This window comes from Lemur catta, chromosome 23 (genome assembly GCF_020740605.2).
Source record: "Lemur catta isolate mLemCat1 chromosome 23, mLemCat1.pri, whole genome shotgun sequence".
Taxonomy (NCBI): domain Eukaryota; kingdom Metazoa; phylum Chordata; class Mammalia; order Primates; family Lemuridae; genus Lemur; species Lemur catta.
The window spans coordinates 30,007,961-30,017,322 of record NC_059150.1 but is presented as its reverse complement, the minus strand read 5'-3'; the positions used below and the strand labels follow the sequence as shown (position 1 = coordinate 30,017,322).

The following is a 9,362-nucleotide window of genomic DNA, read 5'->3' as shown; positions in this document are numbered from 1 at the left end:
CTCATTGCTAATTCTTTGGGATTTTTTAATATAGACATTAGCTTTTATTTCCTTTCTTTGTCTTATTGAAACAATTAGACCTTCCAGTGTGATGCTCAGTAGGAGTACACTTCTGAGGGTTTGGGCACTTCTGTGACTGCAACTGCCTATTGTTTTATTTCTCAAATTTCTGCAGACTCATACTCCAGCAATTGGTCAATTATGCCTTAGGTTTTCTTACCATAGAAACGGTCCACATGTAGAGATATCTGCTGGTGTTTGTAGGGGTAGTGTGGAGCTACTCAATGTCTGACTGGACATTTCTGAATTTCTATGCAGAAAACCACGAAGATCAGGAGGAGGAGAAGGAAGAAGAACCACCAGCCCCCAGGTAGCAATGAGCAAGCACGGCCTGGAGGAGGGTGGGTAAAATATGGGAGGGCCCAGTTGCACTGGTCAAGGTGTCAAAGTAGCCACAAATTTCACAGCAAAGGTGTGTGAAAACTGTTTGTTCTTTGATGACATTCTCACAACCAGTGAAAAATTCCTTCCATTAACAAGGTTGTTCACTGTCTTCAAGGCATTTCCCATTAACTAGGAGAAAAAGTCAGTCTTAAGGATTTCTACAATCACAGATTCTACCTGTTCTCCCTCCCATGGCTGAACTCAGTATGAGATGCCCATCTGCTTTCTGTGTGGTTGGCCTTCAAATGTTGGAAGTGACTCCGTAGCAGGGGATATGAGCAGACTGAAATATTTGCACCATGTCACCATATTGCTAGACAGGGTCCTAGAAGGCACAAGAGCTCCTGACCTACACTGTCAGGAGCCTGTGCCCACTGTGCTGCTGCGGGAACAGTCAACATGGTCCACGCAGGAGGCTGAGCCACTGCGTGGTTCTCTGTGTGTGCTGCCTGCCAACACGGTACCAAGGGGACAGTGTCCCCTTCCTCACCATCTCCTTAAGTGGCCAGTGCACAGAGCACTTGCTCCTCTCTCACTCCTGCCCTCGAGGCTCCCACATTCTTCCTTTATCATAACAGGATAGCTTTCTTTCTCTTCAAAATGAAAGCCCCTTGCACTCTGTGGCCAGTCCTTCATGCCTGTCATCAGCACCGCCTTGGATCTGGTGTCCAGTCCCTCTTGGTTTGGTCCTATTCTTTATCCCACGAGGTTGAGCAGTGTGGAGCAGGAGGAGAAGGTGAATGGAGTCCTGCAGAGCCAGTTGGGTGAAGGCCACCTGACTTCTGCCAGTCACCGTGACCTGTGTGACACCGACCAGCCTCCCTGCACCAGTGCCATCCTGTTTGATGAGCAGGGAGTCTCCAGGGCGCTGGATGCAGCTAGTGAGTGCTCTGTTATAAGGGAACGACTCCACATTGTCCTGTGGGTAGGCTCCGTGCCTGCTGGGCTCCATGGCAGGTTCAGGGTGGTGAACACAGGGCTCACAGAGTAGGGAGACTGAAGAAATTGTGACAAACCACAGCCACCACTGACGCATGTGCACAGAGGTGTCTGCAGGAGTCCATTCTTTGCAGATGGGATGTCTGTTGTCTCCTGCAATGTCCTTTCTAAATGCTGATCCGAACAGCATACTCTGAGCATTAGTGACTGTCTGACTGGGTGGATATTCTTGCCTATGTCTTTGGAGATAGTGTTGCCTCCTCAACTCTAGACCATGGTCTCTCTCTTCTCTATGTTGACCTGTCCTTGATAAATGGCCGTCTATCCACCAGAATACAAACACCTCTTGAATGAGTCTGGAATTATCCCTGAAAACAGGGCAGGGCCCTTGACACCCTCCGTATCCTTGAATGAAAAGTATCCTGTTCTCTAAGTAGCAGCAAAGATCTTTCCTATTTGAGGGTATGGAGATTGCACCCATCACCTGATCTCAGTGGATCATCCCATCTGTACCCATAGCAACCACAGCAGCTGATGGACTAAAGACGGCATCTTGTAGCCACATGTCTAGAGCCACTAGGCAGGCTCTTCCTGTTCACTGGGAAAATATGTTTCATTGTTTGCCCAGACACAGGACAGAGGACAGTGTGACACTAATGGACCAATTCAGGGACAGTCTGCCCAGGGACTCAGAACAGGAAGCCTAGCCGCTTCTCAGAAGACATAGCCTGAGGCCTTCTGGAATATTCTCCAGGGAAAACTGATCTCACACCAGCAGTACTTTCCTCCATGCATTACACAGGCCCCTGGGTTTGTGTTGACCATGAGGCAAGTACCTGTGGTGACTGGTCCTGTCTGACTGTATTTGCAGCAACTCGAGGTGACAGCAACACACAGGAAGGACAAGAGCCCATGGAGACCGGGTGAGTGTGACAGTCACGGGCTGTGAGCGCCACAGCACCCCCTGGAGATCTCACTCCAGGGAGCAGCAGAGGGTGCAGCCTAGATCCCCTCACCCGGCCTGCCTGGCAAGATGCGTCTGTCGACCTGGTGGTTCTTACACTGGTTTCCACTTCCCACCAATTTCTCCAGTTTAATAAGCTGGAGTCCTGTGACCCCAGATGAGCTAACCAGTCTCAGGTGTCCCTGCACTCAGGGTGACCACCTCCCTCTCCCATGGGAGGTGACCAGGAGGACAGGCGCAGCTTCTCTCTGCAAGGGTGGCCTTAGGTTGTTGGCAGGGATTCCACAGCAGGTAGTATACGGAGACAAGAAAGAAAAAGAAAAATGTCCCATCATTTCACAGTACTGAGAGAACAAGGCCTAGAAGGCCCGAGATCTCCTAAAGTCCACGCTGCCTCAGGTGCGTCTATTCCCTGCAGCTGGGCAGGGAGAGCGGGACTCAAACGCACAGCAGCTGCGGCATGTGCTGCGGGTCGCTGTGCTGCGTGTCCTGATTGCCCCGTGCAGGGGAGGGCGGTGTCTGTCCTCATCACTGTGCCCTGTGGCCGGTGCACTGAGCGCCTGCCACTACCTCAGACCCCACGGCAGCCGCCCTGAGCCACAGTCCGAGGAGGGCTGTCTTCCTGTTTCAGGGGTGGCCTCGCCGCCTCTGGGACCTCTGCCTGTGTCCCCTGATCAGGACCAGCCGGGGATGCCGCGGTGCCCGATCTCTCTCAGCTTAACCTACTCTCCTGTGCACCCCCAGGCTCAGCGGGGAGGAGGAGGAGGCGAATCCCACCCAGCAGACCTCACTGCATGAGCAGCGTGTCACCCTCTCCAGTGGCCAGGACCTCTCTGAGTCCCGCTGCCCTTCCCGCTGCCCTGCTGCCCGATGCAGGAGATGACTGCGCCTGCCCGGGTCCAGCTGGTGAGTGTGTCTGGTACAAAGTAGATGAGTCCCAGTGTCCTCCCAGGGAGCCTCCACGTTCTCTGTGCCCCGCACCTGTCACCAGGTAGAGAGATGCCAGCAGACTCTGGAAACACACTGATGTGGATGAGGGTGGCCGCCTGAGCGTTAGGCACAGACGTCAGGGGTGTCAGGCAGCCAGGTGACTCCCAAATCCCAGGCCAAACACTTACCCAGGGGACACAACGACAAGGTCACAGTGGGCACCACAGAGCTAGGCAGAGTGGGGAGACTGCAGAAACTGTCACCGACTCTCAGCCACCGCTGATGGCCATGCACGGCAGGGGTCTGCACGAGCCCGTTCTTTCATGTTGGGACTTGGGACCTGTCCTGCAGGGTCTGATAATTGTTACAAAAGCACCAGTGACTGTCCCAGTAGGTTGGTGTCTTGCCTGTGTCTGTGCAGATGGTACCGTAGTTCCTGGATTCCAGGCACAATCTCTCTGTCCACTCTAATTCAACTGCTCCTTGCCCAGGGTGTGTCGGAATACCAGAGGAAATACACCTGTCATGGCCACATGTGGAGTTGTCCTTGATATCAAGAGAGATGGGACACATAGCTGGAGAAATCCAGAAAAAACCCGTGCAAGTGTCCTGTGACCTTGAGACCGAAATATAACTTTTCCCAGTAAGTTCAGAGCTCACCATGACAACGATCCGCCATGTTGGGGGCATTTTACAAGATGGATCAATACGTGGTCCCTCCCTACTTCGTCAACGTCTGCAGACGAGATGGGCACAGCTCTCTAAGGGTATCCGAGGTCACACGGGTCATCTGTCTCCAGGCACAGATGGGCCCAGCGTGTGTCATGGTAGGAATGGCACTATTTAATGTCTGGACATTTCTCAATTTGTTTGCAGAGAACTATGAAGAGGAGGAAGACGAAGAAGATCTAGAATCACTGGCCTCCAGGTGACAATGAATTATCAGGGGCTAGAAGCAAGAGTACGACATGCCAGGGCAGGGTGGTGTCTAAGGACAGAATGTGAGGCCAAAGTCACCAAGATTTCACGCTCGAGGCAAACCCAGCCCACTGGTTGTACTGATACCTTCACTGCCCCGGAGCTGGCAGAGCCTTGCAGCAAGGGTGTCACCTCCCCCATGGTCCATCTCCTTCGTGGCCCTAGTAGCGTGAGTCTGACCAAGGGAACTGACCAGTCTCAGGGTGTCTTGGATAGATCACGTGGTCTACTGCGTGAGGCTGAGACCAGCAGGGTGTGCCTGTCTGCTGTCCACACTGTGGCCTTGGGTCATTGACAGGAATGTCCTCGCAAACAGTCTCCCCATGGCACAAGTTTGGAACAGCAGACCTAGAACACACAAGATCTCAGAGAGTCTATAGGGCCTCAGGCCCCGTGTTCCCTGCACTGCTGCATGTGAAATTCACCGTCATCTGTCCCCAGGGTTGACCCAAGGTTATGGGTCCCTGTGTGCTGTGGGTCCTGCCTGCACCTGACAGGGCATCTGGGGTCTCTTCCTCCTTAGCTCCTCATCTTGTCAGTGCACTTTGCACTGCCATGTGGTCTCTGTCTCTTTCTCTCTTTCTCTCTGTCTCTCTGTCTCTGTTTCTTGCCCCCATGGCCAAGGCAGCCGAGCTGTGCCCAAGGCCGAGGAGGGGGTGTCCTGCCTCCTTTGCGAAGGGAGGCCACACGCCATTGAACCCCCCCTTGTGCTTCCCATCAGGCCCCGCGGGGTGGTCAGGGGTCTCACCCCTCCTGCCTTCATCTTTGGTTCTTCCTCTCCCCAGTGTGCCCAGTGAGCTGCAGGAGGACGCAGGGACCGCAGGGCTGTCACAGGCACTGACGGAGCAGGGTTTCCCTCCTGGTGGTGCTGACCTGTCTGACTGCCGAGAGCTGATCAGAAGCGCCACCTCCCTGTCTGCCGAGCCTGAGGCCGAGTCTGTTCTGGATGGAGCGGGTGAGTCCTCCCGTGAGAAAGCTGGTCAGTCTCACTGGCGTCCCAGGTGGCCTCGCTCTGCTCAGTCCTCTGCCTGGGCTGAGTGATGTCCCTGCAGGCTGACCCTGGAGACATCGTTGGTTCCTGTCGGGTGCTTGGGCAGAATTTTCTGAACAGAGGGGAGGTGGGTCTGGGAGCTTTGCCATCTGCCCAGTGCCTGGCCGTGTCTCCACCAGCCTGGGCACCTGGGATCTTTGCTTCCCCAGGCTCACACCTGACTGGTGACATCTCCTTCATATACTCAATGTGTTGCCAGAGTCACTGGGTGGTCTCACTGACCCACAGGGACATCAGAAATGGGTGTTCTGGGAGGACGTAGCAGAGAGAGCACTAGGATTGTTCCCACTGAAGCCTCTTCTCCTTTCAGCCCCCACGCAGGAGGCCTGTCCCCAAGGGCCTTGGAGTGGAGACTTGAGCCCCTGCAAGTCACAGGTGCAAGCTGCAAACACACAGCTGCAGCCAAGCGCCCTGGTGACTGACTGTCTGCAGCTCCAGCTGGACCAGCAGTGGGGTCGTGGCTGTGGCTTTGCCACATGGAGCCTCCCCTGCGACCCCTGGATCCTCGCAGCCAGCGCTGACTCTGGGCACCAGTGGCTGCTCCTCCCAGGTGGGCAGGACAGGGGAGCAGGAGGCTCTGATGTTGGGGTTGCTGTCACCGTGCAGGGGTGGAGAGGACTTTGGGGCCCAATTGTTCAATGAAAGCTGTGACCATGTCATGTCTAGTCCTTATATCTTTCGGTGATTTATCACTTACATAGTGATTTCACATGGATTTTTTTTAACAGTGTTGATCCTGGGCCCACAGGTCAATTTCCTCACATATCCAGGTTTTATTCCGTTTCTTTAATCTTCTTTTTGAAGCAAAGCACAACCTTTTTTTAGAAACTGTCCAAATCAGTCTCCCCTGTGACTGCCCCTCTAGTTCATCACCTGCAGGCATGGCAGGGCCATGTCCTCAGTTTCCTTCTCAGAAGGACCCACTTTGCTCAGACTGTCTTAACACAGCCCTCCCAGGCCCCACATCCTGTCCTGCCCCTCCTTGCTCTCTGTGCCCTCTATCTCCTCCTGGAGCCTGTGGCCTGGGCCTCCTCTGTCAGGCCATGCCGTCATCTGAGAGGTGACAAGCCCCAGGTACCCAGGGCGAGATGAGGGTCATGAGAGGTCAGGAGCCCCAGGCTGGCCCCATGGGGAGGGCTCCTGAGAAGTGCCCAGTGCTCACAGGATGCGAATCCCAGACCCCTGTCCTGGTAACTTGTATCATCTGAGCCTCTGCCCTTCCCTCTGGTCTGTCTTCTAGTTCTTGGATTCCCAGGAGCCCAGCCAAGACTCCCCGCACTGGCCCAGACGGTCTCTCCCCTGCTCGCTGGCCTGAGTGCCCTGAAACCGAGGATGAGCGAGAGAAAGTTGCTGTTCAGCAAGTGGAGAGTCACGTGCAGTTTCCCAGGCCTGCAGCTGCGGGTGCAGAGGTAACCCCACCTGCGGTCTCACACACACACACTCCTGATGCTCTCTGTGCAAGCGGACAGCTCCTCTCCCGCTGCTCTTTCTCTGCCACGTGTGTTCCCTCCAACAGCCGCTGTAACCTCCGTCTGGTCTCGATGGTCAAGTTGATCATTGACTTTGCAAGGCCAGCCAGGTCCCTGGAATGCGCCTGCCAGGACTCAAGAGTTTTCCTTCTTTTCCATCCTTGGGAACCTGTAGCTCCCTAGGAGCAGCCTCTGCTGTGACTCCCTCCAACCTCTGAATGAGAACAGTTAAAAGTGAGCACATTTATTGCTCATGGCAAAAAGTAACTTAGAACCTGGTCCCAGGCAGGAGACCTGCAGTGGCCTTGTCAGCTTTGTGTTCAGCCCCAGAGGTGCAGGGCTGTGTGACGAGGGTGGCGTTTGCAGGGACTCAGTGTCCAGGCACTGTGGACTCATTTGAGCCGACATTAGCTGAAGGACACTGAAGGGACCCTAAAGTGACGTCAGTGCAGAAGTAGTTGCACAGGGCGGGACATCAATCCTCATAGACCATGGGGTCCTTAAGCATCTGCTCTCTGTCCATTTCCTTCCCGTTTCTACCTCCACAAGTCCAGGCAAGCGTCCCTGCTCTCTCTGTGCAATTCCATTTGGAATCTCTCCTTCTTCCTTTCTTTGCCGACCCTCTCTAGGAAAATACTTTTGCTGTTTCTAAATCCTGATCCCTGTCCCAGCCAGGGTGACCCACAGCCTGCAGTGGCTTGTTCATTTCTCCATTGGACCCTTTCTCTCCTCCTTCCAAACAGTGTGGAAAGGGCCTCAGGCCGGGGTTCTAGTTCCGGGGTTGTCAGCAACAGGTCACGTGGCTTTAGTGGAGTCTCAGCCCTTCGGCACCACGCTCTCCTCGTCAGTCCAAGGGGGACGGGACGTGGAGGAGTCCGAGGTCCCTGCTGGCTCTCACAGCCGGGCTCTTCCCACAGCCGCCCCCCCCTCCCTGAAAGTCTGGGACGTGGGGGTATAAGAGGGCCTGTTTCTCTGCCAGGGGCCCCTCCCCTGCAGTGTCTGTCTCTGAGTCTGGTGGGTGACACTGAGCATGTCCCCCACCAGGAGGCGTGAAAAGCCATCACTTTTCTGCAAACAAGGGAAGAAAGTGGCTGATAGAACCAGGTCCTGGTTGGGCAGGGACAGGGTCCCTATATCCTGCCCCTCAGGGTGACCTTAAGTTCAGGGAGGTTTCCTTCTCCCCTGTGGCTGTCACTGTCCACTTCAGCCCAGCCTCCCACAGGAGCCCAGTGTGGCCCTGGGTCCGTCCCCCTCAGCCACCCCTCCCGACTCAGCCACCAGCAGGACCTCACAGACTCTCACTGGATTTTTTTTTCTTTTTGCAGATACCAAGTACTGCTGGAACTATGAAAAAACTAAAAGTGTTTCAGAAAAAGTACCATTTCTACCTGAAAAAAAAAAAACTATAACAGTTGACATGGATAATATTCAGAATAAATATTTTAATTTCCCTATTTATTTCTGTACAGTACCCTTTCCCATATTTTACCCTGTATTTATCATAAAGAGAAAGCATAATATTTTATGTTAAAATATTTTCTTTGACCTCAAATAAAGTTATTTAAAATAAATTAAAATGTGCTCGTGAGCCTATTGTGCTAGTCCCTGTCACCCCCGTCCTAGCTTATTCCAGCTGCTGCGACAAAACCCATGAACCGGGGGCTTATGAGCAAATGAAATTCGTTCTCTCCCAGGTCGGAGGCTGACAGGTCCAAGGGGCACCAGCAGGCTCGCTGTCTGACGAGGACCCCTTTCCTGATTCGTCCATGGCCCTTTCTCTTTGTGTCCCCACGTGCTAGAAGGCAGCTCTCTGGGGTCTTCTATGTGGGCCCTCATCCCATTCAAGAGGGCTCTGCCCTTAGGAACGAATCATTCCCTAAAGGTCCCATCTTCTATTGATATTACCATGACACTGCAGGTTAGGATTTCAATGTAAGAAATGGGGGGACCTGGGCCTTCTGACCATAGCACCCCTGTGTGGCATCCTGAGATGGAGGGGAAGCCAGAGGGGGATGGGCAGGGAGGGTTTGGGCCTAGGAGGGGGGAGGAGGAGGAGGAAGGGGAATGTGAGCTGAACAACAGGTGATTCTCTTCCCTGGCCCCAGCATGGCAGCCCGTCTCTCTAGGTCACCCCTGGATCCCACTCTCTGCTCACAGCTCACCCTGGCCCCTCCCCCTGCAGCCTCTGTCTTCTCACAAGAGCAGCATCTCACCCCGCCTCCTTTCCCTGATTCTGGGGACTCTTCCACGGGGACTCCCCAGGCTTAGGGCACATTCTACATGATGCACAGAACTGTCCCTTTGCACCACCCACCTCCCCAGACCCCCACTGGCCACACCCTTACCTTGTGGTTCTGGAGAGTCCAAAGCACAAGAATGTCCCCCATGAAAGGGACATGCAGCCTGGAGCCCTTGAGGTCACACCATCCCACTGCTGAGCCTGACTCCAGCCGCAGATGTATTGGTTTATATTCTGGAGATGAGAAATCTGACATGGGTCTCACTGCACTAAAATCAAAGTGTCAGCAGTGCTGTGTTGCTTTCTGGAATCTCTGCGGGGAGATTCTGTTTTCTTGCCTTGAATTTG

The 9,362-nt window shown here is 54.1% G+C and overlaps 1 protein-coding gene across 1 annotated transcript; it reads left to right on the top strand.

Moving 5' to 3' along the window:
* Nucleotides 1–346: 346 nt before the first annotated feature.
* On the top strand, nt 347–8,018 carry LOC123626817 (neuroblastoma breakpoint family member 6-like). Its single transcript, XM_045536054.1, has 8 exons — nt 347–370; nt 2,255–2,306; nt 3,092–3,253; nt 4,154–4,205; nt 5,041–5,210; nt 5,617–5,856; nt 6,547–6,715; nt 6,823–8,018. Exons 3-8 carry the CDS (start codon nt 3,142–3,144, stop codon nt 6,956–6,958), a joined length of 879 nt encoding a protein of 292 aa, XP_045392010.1. The 5' UTR covers nt 347–370; nt 2,255–2,306; nt 3,092–3,141; the 3' UTR covers nt 6,959–8,018.
* Nucleotides 8,019–9,362: the final 1,344 nt, after the last annotated feature.